This window comes from Dendrobates tinctorius, unplaced genomic scaffold (assembly GCF_039654945.1).
Source record: "Dendrobates tinctorius isolate UK_male_01 unplaced genomic scaffold, ASM3965494v1 ptg000022l, whole genome shotgun sequence".
In the NCBI taxonomy this organism is placed as follows: Eukaryota; Metazoa; Chordata; class Amphibia; order Anura; family Dendrobatidae; genus Dendrobates; species Dendrobates tinctorius.
In genome coordinates this window covers 116,757,222-116,773,461 of record NW_027361690.1, presented here as the reverse complement: position 1 = coordinate 116,773,461, position 16,240 = coordinate 116,757,222, and the positions used below count along the sequence as shown (strand labels likewise).

The following is a 16,240-nucleotide window of genomic DNA, read 5'->3' as shown; positions in this document are numbered from 1 at the left end:
GGTGTTCTTTCTGATGGCCTAGAATCAGTCTTTCGTTGATATAACAGTGGGATTCCCTGACTGCTGTGGCCTTGCAACGACACCTCAACATTTGCTGCTGTGCTAACCGGTGGGCTTACAGTGGGGGAAACAATGTAGCGTTGCTGACTACCTTCGTTGTGATCAGTTGCACATGTGGCACTTGAGGTTTGGTGTTGTGTCCACGCTTGCAAGTGCATGCTGGTTAAATGGCTAAGCATGCAACTGGTATTCAAATTTTTCAGATTTTTCCCTCAGCTAAAGGTCTTTGCGCACTTCTTACAGATAACCTTGGCCTGATCATGAGGATTTTGTTCAAAAAAGTGCCACACTCCAATCTTCCTACTTTGGCAGACATTTTGTGGCCTAGCACGCTGTGATCTTTTGACCCTCTGGACAAGCTGTCCAGCAACTCTTTTGATGTTTGGAACCTGTCTTTGGAGTGCTCCGGGCCTGCCAGATAACAGCTGTTGCGATGTCGATGTCTGCTGTGGATGCTCCTCATCTGAGCTATTGGAAGCAGCACCCTCTTCCCCCAATGGATGCCAATCTGGGTCAACAACTGGGTCATCCATCACCTCCTCTTCTATGTCATGTGCACCTTTCTCTGTGTCACCGTGTATGGTGGTATAGTGTGCGGGAAGGGGCACCTGAGTCTCATCAGGGTAAAAATCTGGCTCTGTACACTGCGAGGACAATGTAGTGCTCTGAGTGAATGTACCAGCAGAATCATCCATCAGCGGCTGTGCATCAGTGCACTCCATGTCAGATTCATCTTGGCCTGGGTAATTCACCATTTGACTTGATAATCCAGGCATGGTATGTGAAAACAGCTCCATGGAGTAATCAGTAGTATGGCCTGCGTCATCCTTCAATCTTGGTTGGGGTGAAGGACACAAGGAAAGGTGTGGTTCATGAACATGAGCCTCCAATGACGACTCAGTGCTTTTACTTTTTACAACTGAAGAAAAGGAGGCGATAGAGCTGGAGGCTGAGTCAGCAATGTAAGACAAAACTTTTTCCTGATGCTCTGCCTTTAAAAGCGGTTTGCCAACTCCTAGAAAACTAAGCGTTCGAGACCTTATGTAGCCAGACGATGACGCAGGGTCAGCACCTCCTGCATTCGGTCCTATTTTGCTCTTGCCACTACCATCAGATCCACCACCAACACCATCATTACCAGCTGCCAACCCCCGCCCAATTCCACGGCCTCTTCCACCAGCCTTCCTCATTTTTGGTAGAAATGTAGACAAAATCCAACAAACTATATAGTAATGTAAAACAAGGTACAAGGTGTCTATAGGACAGGGGAGTTTTAGAATTTCTGCACACACTTGTGGACAGTGGACACTTGTGGATTGTGTGCGGCCCACTGATATCTGAGCGCTATGTGACACGCTCGATGGCACAGCTGCCTGTGACCAAAGTGACGAGAGGATAATGGAGATTTTGAATCTCTGCGTACACTTGTGGATTGTGTGAGGCCCACTGATATCTGAGCGCTATGTGACACGCTCGATGGCACAGCTGCCTGTGACCAAAGTGACGAGAGGATAATGGAGATTTTGAATCTCTGCGTACACTTTTGGACAGTGGACACTTGTGGATTGTGTGCGGCCCACTGATATCTGAGCGCTATGAGACACGCTCGATGGCACAGCTGCCTGTGACCAAAGTGACGAGAGGATAATGGAGATTTTGAATCTCTGCGTACACTTTTGGACAGTGGACACTTGTGGATTGTGTGCGGCCCACTGATATCTGAGCGCTATGTGACACGCTCGATGGCACAGCTGCCTGTGACCAAAGTGACGAGAGGATAAAGGAGATTTTGAATCTCTGCGTACACTTGTGGACAGTGGACACTTGTGGATTGTGTGCGGCCCACTGATATCTGAGCGCTATGTGACACGCTCGATGGCACAGCTGCCTGTGACCAAAGTGACGAGAGGATAATGGAGATTTTGAATCTCTGCGTACACTTTTGGACACTGGACACTTGTGGATTGTGTGCGGCCCACTGATATCTGAGTGCTATGTGACACGCTCGATGGCACAGCTGCCTGTGACCAAAGTGACGAGAGGATAATGGAGATTTTGAATCTCTGCGTACACTTTTGGACAGTGGACACTTGTGGATTGTGTGCGGCCCACTGATATCTGAGCGCTATGTGACACGCTCGATGGCACAGCTGCCTGTGACCAAAGTGACGAGAGGATAATGGAGATTTTGAATCTCTGCGTACACTTTTGGACACTGGACACTTGTGGATTGTGTGCGGCCCACTGATATCTGAGCGCTATGTGACACGCTCGATGGCACAGCTGCCTGTGACCAAAGTGACGAGAGGATAATGGAGATTTTGAATCTCTGCGTACACTTGTGGACAGTGGACACTTGTGGATTGTGTGCGGCCCACTGATATCTGAGCGCTATGTGACATGCTCGATGGCACAGCTGCCTGTGACCAAAGTGACGAGAGGATAATGGAGATTTTGAATCTCTGCGTACACTTTTGGACACTGGACACTTGTGGATTGTGTGCGGCCCACTGATATCTGAGCGCTATGTGACACGCTCGATGGCACAGCTGCCTGTGACCAAAGTGACGAGAGGATAATGGAGATTTTGAATCTCTGCGTACACTTTTGGACAGTGGACACTTGTGGATTGTGTGCGGCCCACTGATATCTGAGCGCTATGTGACACGCTCGATGGCACAGCTGCCTGTGACCAAAGTGACGAGAGGATAATGGAGATTTTGAATCTCTGCGTACACTTGTGGACAGTGGACACTTGTGGATTGTGTGCGGCCCACTGATATCTGAGCGCTATGTGACACGCTCGATGGCACAGCTGCCTGTGACCAAAGTGACGAGAGGATAAGGGAGATTGGATTGCTTTTAAAAAAGCAGTTTGCGGAGCAGTGGGTAAACAGCAATGCCAGCGTGTCAGGAAGCCTTAAAAGGCAGCCCAACAACCAACACCACTGATACACCACAATATAGCCTCCCCTTGCACTGCACACAGTGACTTGTGTGTTGTGCAGGCCAAATCGCTAGCAGCAGCAGTTTTTTTGTCTTCTTCCCTGCCTAACGCTCTCCCTACAGAATCAGCAGCAACCTCTCCCTATACTAAGATCGGCAGAAGTAAGATGGCGGTCGGCGTGCACGCCCTTTTATACCCCCTGTGACGCCCACCAAAGCAAGCTAATCACTTGAATGCCCTTCTGAAAGATGGTGATGACCCATGCCTATGTCATCACGTTGCCCACAGTGTCCGTGGATCCTGATTGGCTGAAAAAGAGCGCAAAACAAACTTTTGAAACGCGACTTTGGCACGTAAGTCGCCGACCTCGTGGCCGACCTCATCCTAGGGTCGGGTTTCGTTTCATGAAACCCGACTTTGCCAAAAGTCGGCGACTTTTGAATTTTTTCGACCCGTTTCGCTCAACTCTACTTGCCACTATTGACCCTTGGATCAAAATCCCGGCATACGCCAGAAAACTGAAGTGTGAAACAGATGCAACTGATCAGTTTTTTAGATGGAGCCATCTAGCGAGTCCGCCGAAAAAAACGGATCCGTTTAACCCCTTCACGACCAATGACGCCACATAGGCGTCATGAAACCTGGTTCAAATCTGACCAGTGACGCCTATGTGGCGTCATGACTTTAAAGCCCCCCTGCGGGTCGGGTGACCGGGGTCACTGAAAGGTCACCCGACCCGCAGATACAGGGGGCTTTGTAATTCACCACAGGGGGCGTTGCTTCGCCCCCACGTGGCTACGATCGCTCTGATTGGCTGTTTCACTTTTAACAGCCAATCAGAGCGATAGTAATATTTCATCAATGAAAATTGATGAAATAATACAATCCAGCCATGTCCGACGCTGCTGTAGCATCGGACATGGCTGGAGACACCGATTCCACCCCCCCACCAGCGATCGCCCCCCCCGCAACTGAATGACAGCGGCGATCTGCCCCCCTCCCATTCCCTCTGCTCCCCCGCCAGCCTCCGATCCCCCCCTCACCCCCCCGGTACCTCCTGAGTCCCCCCGTCCCTCCCGGTGTCCCTCGGGTCCGGATGATGGGCGCCGCCATCTTGGAAAACGGTGGGCGCATGCGCAGTGCGCCCGCCCGAATCTGCCGGCTGCAGATTCCATTCTTTCATTTTGATCACTCTCACAGTGATCAAAATGAAAGAAAAAGTAAATAAACCCCCCGATTATCACCCCCCATAGGTAGGCAGACTAATAAAATAAAGAAAATATTTTTATTTTTCCATTAGGGTTAGGGTTGAAAAGAGGGTTAGGGTTGAAAAGAGGGTTAGGGTTGGAAAGAGGGTTAGGGTTGGAAAGAGGGTTAGGCTTGTGGTTAGGGTTGGGATTAGGGGTATGTTGGGGTTAGGGTTAGAGTTGAGCGACTTTGGTCGGATCGGGTTTCGTGAAACCCGAATGAAACAAAATAAGTTTCAGATGAAACTCGTCCGACTAGAGCAAAACAAAGTCGGAGTTTCGTCCGAAACCCGACCCCAATGCAAGTCAATGGGAAATAAAAGTCGGACGAAACTCAGACTTTTTTTGCTCTAGTCGGACGAGTTTCATCTGAAACTTATTTTGTTTCATTCGGGTTTCACGAAACCCGATCCGACCAAAGTCGCTCAACTCTAGTTAGGGTTATAATTAGGGTTAGGGATGTGTTGGGGTTAGGGCTGGAGTTAGAATTGAGGGGTTTCCACTGTTTAGGCACATCAGGGGGTCTCCAAACGCGACATGGTGCAACCATTGATTCCAGCCAATTTTGCGTTCAAAAAGTTAAACGGTGCTCCCTCCTTTCCAAGCCCCGACGTGTGCCCAAACAGTGGTTTACCCCAACATATGGGGTATCAGCGTACTCAGGAAAAATTGCCCAACAACTTTGGGGGTATAATTTCTCCTGGTACCCTTGGGAAAATAAAAAATTGGGGGCTAAAAAAATATTTTTGTGGAAATTTTTTATTTTCACGTCTCTGCGTTATAAACTTCTGTGAAGCACTTGGGGGTCCAAAGTGCTCACCAGGCATCTAGATAAGTTACTTGGGAGGTCTAGTTTCCAAAATGTGGTCACTTGTGGGGGATTTCTATTGTTTAGGCACATCAGGGGCTCTGCAAATGTAATGACCGCAGACCATTCCATCAAAGTCTGCATTTCAAAACACCACTACTTCCATTCCGAGCCCTGACGTGTGCCCAAACAATAGTTCCCCCCCATATATGGGGCACCAGCGTACTCAGGACAAACTGTACAACAACTTTTGGGGTCCAATTTATCCTGCTACCCTTGTGAAAAAAAAAATTGCTGGCTAAAAATCATTTTTTTTTTAGGAAAAAAATTTTTTTTTTATTTTCCCGTCTCTGCATTATAAACTTCTGTGAAGCACTTGGGGGTTCAAGGTGCTCATCACACATCTAGATAAGTTTCTTGGGGGGGGGTCTAGTTTCCAAAATGGGGTCACTTGTGGGGGGGTTCCACAGTTTAGGTACATCAGGGGCTCTGCAAATGTAACATGACACCCGCAGATCATTCCATCAAAGTCAGCATTTCAAAATGTCACTACTTCCCTTCCGAGCCCCGATGTGTGCCCAAACAGTGGTTCCCCCCCACATGTGGGGTACCAGCTTACTCAGGACAAACTGGACAACAAATTATTTTGGGGTCTAGTTTATCCTGGTACCCTTGCGAAAATAAAAAATTGCGCACTAAAAAATAATTTTTTGAGGGAAAAATTTTTTTTTTTTATTTTCACGGCTCTGCGTCATAAACTTTTGTGAAGCACTTGGGGGTTCAAGGTGCTCACCACACATCTAGATAAGTTCCTTAGGGGGTCTATGGCGCTGCCCCAGAGGGCATGTACGCAGCGGCGGACCACCGTGCACGCTCCCGATCCCAGGGGTCGGCCCTGCAACTATCGCTTATACATGGACAGCCCCTTTAAGACAAAGAAGCCGAGCTCTGACTGATGGCGCAGCACATGCGTGTAGATGGCGCCATCAGCTGACACTAGAGCAGTGAGAGCCGCCTGCCCGGCCGCGCCGCTGGTGTAGTGGTATTATGCAAGATTCCCATTCTTGCGACCCGGCCTCCATTCCCGGGCGGCGCTCCTCTCTTTTTTTTTCCCACTTCCGTGTATTTTAGCGCGGCCACTCCACGGCAGCTCGCCGCAGTCCCGCACGCCCGTGTATCCCGGCCGTCTTCCGTTATTTCCATCTGTTTTGTACACATTTTTGAGAACAAGGAGGCGTTCACAGGGGACAGCCTTTTCCGGGGTCCTTGCTCCGCGCATGCGCCTCTCTCCTCCGCCGCCATCTTGTGGTGACGGTTTCTCTTGCATTGTTCCAGGCCGGGGCGGTGAGAGGCAGTGGAGAGCGGCTACACAAAGCGGCAGACAACGGCGCCTGGTGTCCTTTATTGCCGCCTACATTCACCGGTCCAGCTCGGACTTGAACCGTAAGGTTTACTTTCCCGCCGGGTCCCTTAGAGTAGAGAGGGACCCGGAGCCTGGAGCCATGGAGGACGAGATGCCCAGGACCCTGTGAGTTCCCCAGGCCTCAGCGCCACTTTTCCCCGATGCGGCCAGTGCCCGGATGCGGTGTCCTGGTCACTGACGATGGCCGCCGGGGCGCTTGTAGATAGAGCATATGTTATAGAGCGCGACCAATAGCATCGCCGCTTTCATTGTGTGACCTGTGTGCGGAGGATGTAAGCTAGGCCGTGATTGGCTGATGCTCCAGGCTCTGTCTGTTGGATGCTGTAGCGCCCCCAGGGGGATGTGGTCAGGACTTCCTGTCCGTGGCATCAGATCACGTTACCCAGGAGGATGGGGCCTTGTGCCTTTCTCAGTAACACTAGTGCTGACCCTACACCTCAGCGCTTGTGCTGTGCCCACAGATGACACACTGATGGCGGAGCGGATGGAAAGCCCCATCTTACTGTTCCATCCTCTGTGCTTTCCCCTTGTAAATCTGCACGTGTGTCCTCCATCTTCGTCTGTCGTTCTCCTCACTCCGTCACAGCAGGTTTTTCACTATTAAATATTCTTGGGCAGTGATGATTGCTGGGGTCCGGGTTTTGAGACCCTCAACGAGTCTGCAAACTAAGGGGCAGAAGTGCTCCGCTTATTCCCGAGGGCAAACAGAGTGTAGATCAGACTCAGTAGTAAGTCTATGGCCGGCCCCACGCACCCGAGGGTCACGGATCAAGTACGGGCCGTGATGTACAGACTGTGGGGTCTCCCTGTCCGACCTCACTAGCTTCAAAGATGCCGAGGTGAAGTCCGGAGACCCCAGTCTCACAACCTGAAGAATAAGCTGAGCATTTCCCACCCCTGGTGTCAGTGAATAGTGGGGGTCCCTGATCCTTCACCAATTAAGGCTATGTTCACATGTTGTGTTTTTGCCAGGGCTGTGGAGTCGGAAAGCTAAATCTCCAACTCCTCAATTTCCCTGACCCCACAGCACTGCCCCCTACTGAGCATGTACATAAAGTTCAGCACAGATTCATCTCATCTACGACCCCACAGCACTGCCCCCTACTGAGCATGTACATAAAGTGCAGCACAGATTCATCTCATCTACGACCCCACAGCACTGGTCACTACTGAGCATGTACATAAAGTGCAGCACAGATTCATCTCAGCTACAACCCCACAGCACTGGTCACTACTGAGCATGTACATAAAGGGCAACACAGATTCATCTCATCTACGACCCCACAGCACCGGTCACTACTGAGCATGTACATAAAGTGCAGCAGAGATTCATCTCATCTACAACTCCACAGCACTGCCCCCTACTGAGCATGTACATAAAGTGCAGCACAGATTCATCTCCACTACGACCCCACAGCATCGGTCACTACTGAGCATGTACATAAAGGGCAACACAGATTCATCTCCACTACGACCCCACAGCACCGGTTACTACTGAGCATGTGCATAAAGTGCAGCACAGATTCATCTCATCTACAACTCCACAGCACTGCCCCCTACTGAGCATGCACATAAAGTGCAGCACAGATTCATCTCCACTACGACCCCACAGCATCGGTCACTACTGAGCATGTGCATATAGTGCAGCACAGATTCATCTCCACTACTACCCCACAGCCCTGCCCCCTACTGAGCATGTACATAAAGGGCAGCACAGATTCATCTCCACTATGACTCCACAGCACTGCCCCCTACTGAGCATGTACATAAAGTGCAGCACAGATTCATCTCATCTATAACTCCACAGCACTGGTCACTACTGAGCATGGACATAAAGTGCAGCACAGATTCATCTCATCTATAACTCCACAGCACTGCCCCCTACTGAGCATGTACATAAAGTGCAGCACAGATTCATCTCATCTATGACTCCACAGCACTGGTCACTACTGAGCATGTGCATACAGTGCAGCACAGATTCATCTCATCTATGACCCCACAGCACTGCCCCCTACTGAGTATGTACATAAAGTGCAGCACAGATTCATCTCAGCTATGACCCCACAGCACTGCCCCCTACTGAGCATGTGCATACAGTGCAGCACAGATTCATCTCAGCTAAAAGCCCAGATCCTGAGATCAGGAGCAGCATTTCAGAACGTTCCTAAGTTATGATGAAAACATTTACCTTATTGAACTACTGTACACAATTTATTATATATTTTAGGAGTCGGAGTTGGTCTGTTTTTTACACTGACTCAGAGAAAATGGAATCCGACTCCACAGCCCAGTTTTTGGTGCCTTTTTCCCACGGGCAAAACCTGCGCTCTTGGCAGTGAAGGAACTGCTTACAAAAAGCAGGTTTTGCTGCGTTTTTATTGTCTCTTGTGCACGCTTATTGTTTAGTGCCCCCCAAAAAACATGATGCAACTTCCTTTGTTTTTTTGCACCAAAAACGTAGCAATACCTGATACCTGCATTTTTGGGGGTTTTTTGCTGCATTTTTGCACTTACCTATTCCTCTTTATGGGTGAAAAACGCTGCAAAAACACTGAATGAAGTGACATGCTGCAGTTTACCAATTCAGTAAGGAAGAAAAATATGTGCGCATGAGGTTTCTGAAATCTCATAGCTTTTGCTTGTACTTCAAAACACATCTTACAATTTGCATAAAAAAAAGCAGCAAAAAGACAACATGTGAACATAGCCTAACAGGGCAGGAGAGGCTTCAATATACCAAATATTTCAGTTTAGTTATTCTCTAAACATTCTTATGTTGTCACAGTGGCAAAAATGAAATTCTTCTCTGTCGGGTGACAGTTATTGCAGGAAGTGTCTAGAGATTTGCCCATAAATTCTCCCCCTTTGGTCTTGAATGACAACTTGGCGGTACCCTGTATCTTCCAGATATATAGAAGCAGAAGAGCGCCAGAGCTCTCAATCCAGACCAGAGGGGAAGGTTTCATGGGGGAAGGTTCAGGACACTTAATAGCTGAAGCACCGCCCAGCGGACACTTGTCAGAGTAGTAGGAGAGTGAAATGTGGCGACGTTCTGCTTCTCCAGCAGCGTTAATGCAAAGTGTTTCTTAGGTTATATACAAATAGACTTTCTGGGCAGAAAACGTGTGTTTTTTGTGCCTACAAAATTCAACTCATTGGGACGATTTCTCATTTACAGTCTTTTTCTTTTTCTCTCTTTTGTTGTATTCCCTGATATTAATTGGGCGCAAAAAATATTACACATGCAGTGCAAAGATTTTGCGCAAAATAAAAAGAAGTATTTGTTTGTCTTTAACCTGTATTGCAAAATTTTAGCATAACAAGTTGCATGTTCCTCTAAATTGACCCAAAATTTGAAAAAAGTTTCAGGCGTACATAAAATCACTCCTGGCTGGGGGCGAGGAGGTGGGCCTCAGCACATTTGTGCCTAATTTTGAGAGTTCAAAAAGCTGCAAATATTAAATCACCTGGAAATTTTACACTCCGCTCACAGAGGCGACCTGAAATACAAAACGCAGATGAGCATATTAAAAAAGAGATTTTAAAAGAGGCGAAAGATGAATATGGGGTTAAAACGATATAAAATGGGCGCAAATGCAATAATGAATCGGGCCCTTTAGTAGGAAAACCACATTGTTGCTTGTGCAGTCACATGTTTTTCCAACATAAGAACCTCTGCCTGGAAACTGCGGCAAGTAGCAAATAGATTAGCCCCACTATAGGGGTTCTGCCAAATTTGGAAGTTATTCCCAATTGCTGGAGGTCCAACTTCTGGGACGCCGATAAATCCCGAGTGCAGTTCTGAAGATCTCCCATCTGTATGGCGCAGTGATCGAGCTTGTGCACCTCCGCCTCATTCAGACATCTGCGGTGTACGTGTTCTCTCAGGTTTTTTTCAAGGATACAACACATCCATTAAAATCTATGGTGTTGTTCACATGTCCCGTGTTTTTTCATGGACCGTGGCGACATGTGCATTTTTCTCTGGTATCACAGATGAAAAAGGCCAATACAAGTCTATGGGTCCATGAAAAATACCTACATCACACCAATGGCGTCAGTGTACAGTCCGTATGATGTCTATATTTAACGTCGCAAAGGCTAGAAGAAGCTTTCTAAGTTATCCATACGTGAAAAACACTGATACTGGTGGTATAACAGACACACGGTTCACGCGCAGACGGCGTAACGCGCGCACGGTTCACGCGCAGACGGCGTAACGCGCGCACGGTCCACGCGCTGACGGCGTAACGCGCGCACGGTCCACACACTGATTTCCTCATAGACTTGCATTGGATGCAGAAAATCCACAGGTAATAATTTACACAAATGTGTTTTTAGTGCGTTTCCGCTTCAGAAACGCATGTAATTCGCAGCTATGTTTATCAATATAGTTTTGTCAAATGCAAATACCAGGAAGTATCAAAAACAAATGTTTTATTTAAAGCATGACATACCCAAAGTAGACAAATACCGGGATTAAAAGCGCACACACAAACTCAATGAGAAACCGCAAGCATCCTAATGTAAATAGGTGCAGAAATTCTGCAGTGTCAAAAGCTCTTTGTGGGGACGTGGTGTTTGGGGTTTTGGAACCAAATCTGTGTTGAAGAACCTCCGTTCACGAATGGGGCTTGCGAAATGGACTATTAACAAACAATGTGTTTTGTTTTTAATTTTTTCTTTTTTTTGCTGTATTTCTCCAAAGCTTATACAAGGTAACGGTGTGCTGATTGTCTTCCAAGGCATTCCAATGGTTTGACATTTACTCGCCCCAGTTGTGGGGTGCAGACAGGTTACTGCACAAGCAATGACCTTCAGATGGGTGTAAAGGCCCTTTTACATTTAGCGATGCACCAGCGATCCGACCCGGTCAGGATCGCTGGTGCATCGCTAAATGATCGCTAGTGAGCTGCCACACAGGAAGATCTCACAGCGATGCAGCAGCGACGCAGCGCACGATACTCACCTTTCACACAGTGATCCTGACGTCCTCCCGCCAGCGTCTCTCGTCGTCACAGCAGGAAGCAGACGACGAGAAATGGAACCGCCCGATCTCGCGCGATCAGCAATGGACAGCGGGGGAGCCTGTCGGAGGTAAGTATCACACATAGCGATATCGCTAGCAATATCTCTATAGCGTCACGAAATCAGTGACGTTTTAGCGATATTGCTAGCGATATCGCTATGTGTAAAACCCCCTTAAGGCAGTTTAGGAAGGTATTGGAATGGGAAGAAAATAAAAATTATACAATCTCCCAGTATGAAAAGCAAGAAATGACCCATATTTACTGTCTCCACATCTGTGACGCGCGTCAAGAAATAGCAAAATTGGATTAAAACGCAATAATAATAAATGTACCGAAAACGTCCGCTTACTCCACAGAAGCTGAGCTCTCTCTCGGCTCCGTCAATGGGGTGAGGGTAGTTGTGCTCTCTGGGATAGGAGGAAAAAAATGAAAGCGCAAAATCGAAAATAATTGGTCTGTGACCAGGAAGGAGTTAAGGTAACGACAAGCTCTTTGTATTATAATTGTATGGTGGGAAACAGACATTAGATACCAATGCAAATATTTTACAAGCGAAGGATGGCTGCAGGCATTAACCCCTCCAGGACCAAACCGTCCTATGGGTATGTGTGCTCAACATTTAGGATGGGTTCTCGAGTGGTGTTTTGTTCTTTTGCAGCGCTTTTGTTTTTTTTTATTCTGCAGAACATACCGTAAACCCTTTTTTTTTTTTTTTTTTTTTTTTTTTTACAGTACCAGCTCAAAGCTTTGTGATTTTAGGAGTATTAGGCACACCCGTTTTCCTATTTTTTTTTTTTTATTTTTTTTTTTCTTTCCCTGACTGAATTTGATCACTGCAGTGTTTTTGTAAATCTGCAGCAGGTCAATACGTTCAGCATTTTTTTTTTCACCCATAGAAAGAAGTGAGAGAATGCAAAAACCGCAGCATAACCTTCGTGCTACATTTGTGCTGTTTTTGGTGAATAATACTAACTTTATGAAGATGTACTGTAGACAAATGGGACATGTAATCCATCTGCTACAGTTTTACTACCAAGAGTGAAGGTTTTGACTATTGAACAAAAAAAGGCAGAAACGTCACGTGTGAACACAGCCTTAAGGGCGTGACGTTATAGCGATATTGCTAGCGATATCGCTGTGTGTGATACTTACCTCCGACCCGCTCTGCTGCTGGTTATCGCTGATCGCGTGAGAACAGGCTGGACTGTTTCTCGTCGTCAGCTTCCTGCGGCACTTCCTGCTGGGCTTCCTGCGGCACTTCCTGCTGTGACGACGAGCGACGCGTGGAGCCGGGCAGGAGGACGCAGGATCGCCTGGTGTGACAGGTAAGTAGCGACCCCCATCCCTAGTGATGTCGCTAGTGAGATCTGCCTGTGTGGCAGCTCACTAGCGACCACTTAGCGATGTACCAGCGATCCTGACCGCGTCATATCGCTGGTCGGGATCGCTGGTACATCGCTAAGGCTACTTTCACACATCCGGTGTGTGGGGTCCGGCGGCGTGCGGCGAAAAGCCGGGCCGCCGGATCCGGCCTGCAGCCGTGACACCGGATGTGTGTGCGGCGAGATGATACGGCTCGGACATTATTAAAGGAGCCGCAGGACAGAGGCAGCCAATGAGACAGCTGCTGAAAGGGAGGTGAGGGGAGGAGAGGATAGGAGAGGGGAGGAGAGGGGAGGGGGTGGAGAGAGAGAGACATGGGGGTTAACATTAGTGTCCAGGCAAGAGAATCTCTCTCTCTTGCTGGGCACTTGTGGGGTTAACCCCACAGAGAGATCTCTCTCTCTCACCCAGACACTGTGAGTGTTAACCCCACAAGTGCCCGGCGAGAGAGATCTCTCAAGTGTCCGGGTGACAGAGAGAGATCTCTCTCTCTCGCCGGGCACTTGTGGGGTTAACATTCACAGAGTCCGGGCATGCGCTGTGGAAAAAGCCGGTCCGGCGCTGCAAAAAAACGTTACATGGAACGTTTTTTCCAGACGCCGGACAGGCTGTTTTTGCCGGATCAGGCAAAAACCGGATACGCCGCATAGGTATCCGGCGCGATGCGGCAATAATGAAACTGAATGGGGGAAAAACCGGATCCGGTGGCAACCGGCGCCGGATCCGGTTTTTACACTTTTCGCCGCATCGCGCCTGATGCTGAAAACCGGATGTGTGAAAGAGGCCTAAGTGTGACAGTACCTTTACTATTTGCAGCAGATTTTTCTGCTGCAAAAAAATCCAACTGTTGACCAGAAAAATGCTCCGTTTTTAACTTGTTTTTCCATTCATTTAAATGAGTAAGATACAGCAAAAATGCTAACAGAATTTACATAATAGAAATATGAAAAAAAAAACGCTTTGAAAGTTCATATCTACAAGGGAAAACTAAGCAGCGTGTGCCTGAGACTTCAGAGATCTCATTCACTTTTTTCTGGTGCTGTAAAATGCATATATTCTTCCGCTAAGCTACAGTAATTTTGCAACATGTAAACAAGCGCTAAATTGGAAATATTGCAACAGAAACTTCTGCGACGTCACAGCTGGCCCTGCTCCACCAATTGCGATAGGCGACGTCACAGCTGGCCCTGCTCCCCCAATAGCGATAGGTGCCGTCACAGCTGGCCCTGCTCCCCCAATAGCGATAGGTGCCGTCACAGCTGGCCCTGCTCCCCCAATAGCGATAGGTGCCGTCACAGCTGGCCCTGCTCCCCCAATAGCGATAGGTGCCGTCACAGCTGGCCCTGCTCCACCAATTGCGATAGGTGATGTCACAGCTGGCCCTGCTCCACCAATTGCGATAGGCGCCGTCACAGCTGGCCCTGCTCCACCAATTGCGATAGGCGACGTCACAGCTGGCCCTGCTCCACCAATTGCGATAGGCGACGTCACAGCAGGCCCTGCTCCACCAATTGCGATAGGCGATGTCACAGCTGGCCCTGCTCCACCAATTGCGATAGGCGATGTCACAGCTGGCCCTGCTCCACCAATTGCGATAGGCGATGTCACAGCTGGCCCTGCTCCACCAATTGCGATAGGCGACGTCACAGCTGGTCCTGCTCCACCAATTGCGATAGGCGATGTCACAGCTGGCCCTGCTCCCCCAATAGCGATAGGCGCCGTCACAACTGGCCCTGCTCCCTCAATAGCGATAGGCGCTGTCACAGCTGGCCCTGCTCCCCCAATTGCGATAGGTGGCGTCACAGCTGGCCCTGCTCCAACAATTGCCATAGGTGACGTCACAGCTGGCCCTGCTCCCCCAACCGCGATAGGCGTCGTCACAGCTGGCCCTGCTCCCCCAACCACGGTAGGCGTCGTCACAGCTGGCCCTGCTCCCCCAACCGCGGTAGGCGACGTCACAGCTGGCCCTGCTCCCCCAACCGCGGTAGGCGACGTCACAGCTGGCCCTGCTCCCCCAACCGCGGTAGGCGACGTCACAGCTGGCCCTGCTCCCCCAACCGCGGTAGGCGACGTCACAGCTGGCCCTGCTCCCCCAACCGCGGTAGGCGACGTCACAGCTGGCCCTGCTCCCCCAACCGCGGTAGGCGACGTCACAGCTGGCCCTGCTCCCCCAACCGCGGTAGGCGACGTCACAGCTGGCCCTGCTTCCCCAACCGCGGTAGGCGACGTCACAGCTGGCCCTGCTCCCCCAACCGCGGTAGGCGACGTCACAGCTGGCCCTGCTCCCCCAACCGCGGTAGGCGACGTCACAGCTGGCCCTGCTCCCCCAACCGCGGTAGGCGACGTCACAGCTGGCCCTGCTCCCCCAACCGCGGTAGGCGACGTCACAGCTGGCCCTGCTCCCCCAACCGCGGTAGGCGACGTCACAGCTGGCCCTGCTCCCCCAACCGCGGTAGGCGACGTCACAGCTGGCCCTGCTCCCCCAACCGCGGTAGGCGACGTCACAGCTGGCCCTGCTCCCCCAACCGCGGTAGGCGACGTCACAGCTGGCCCTGCTCCCCCAACCGCGGTAGGCGACGTCACAGCTGGCCCTGCTCCCCCAACCGCGGTAGGCGACGTCACAGCTGGCCCTGCTCCCCCAACCGCGGTAGGCGACGTCACAGCTGGCCCTGCTCCCCCAACCGCGGTAGGCGACGTCACAGCTGGCCCTGCTCCCCCAACCGCGGTAGGCGACGTCACAGCTGGCCCTGCTCCCCCAATCACAATGTCCTTTACACACTCATTATATGCTTCAATACAAAAGATAGGATTAGAGTCCGTCCATTGCTGGTAACATAGTTTGGGTTTCCTGAAACAGGAAGTTACCGTAGTCTAAAATAGCCTCAGGGTCAGTTTGTAATTTCCAAGATTTCTATTTTCTATGTTTAATCCAGATTGTGATATGGAAACTACAAACATTGCCATAATTAGAAAAAAATGTAAAGAGGGCCGGTAACTAGGTCAGAAGTGGGTAGTCTGTTATTTTATTCCCGATGTTCCCCTGAGAGTTCAGATTATTTTTTTTTTTCAAATCCACCAAAGGGTTCTAGGAGCAGATCTGAAAACAGGCGTCCTTGGTAAAGACTAGATAAAAAGGCCCATATCTCTGAACCTATATGGCAGACTGACAATAAAAAAAAAAATACACATTTCTGAACACCAAGAATAATAAAAAAAAAAAAAAAAAAACCTTTCATCAGTTTGAGCCTGTGAAGCTGGCCACATCATGGCATATTGGCTGCAGAGCGCAAGTATGACTGGATCTGCAGTACCTCACTGTGGCCACTATTCAGATGATGGCGC

General features: G+C 49.5%; 1 protein-coding gene across 1 annotated transcript in view; it reads left to right on the top strand.

Annotated features, from left to right (window-relative positions):
• Nucleotides 1-6,227: 6,227 nt before the first annotated feature.
• TIA1 (TIA1 cytotoxic granule associated RNA binding protein) overlaps nucleotides 6,228-16,240 on the top strand; it is a 45,314-nt gene continuing 35,301 nt past the window's right edge. Inside the window, exon 1 of the mRNA XM_073569085.1 lies at nucleotides 6,228-6,590. Within this exon, the coding sequence (XP_073425186.1) occupies nucleotides 6,340-6,590 (251 nt within the window). The 5' untranslated portion in view covers nucleotides 6,228-6,339. The remainder of the gene's footprint in view (nucleotides 6,591-16,240) is intronic.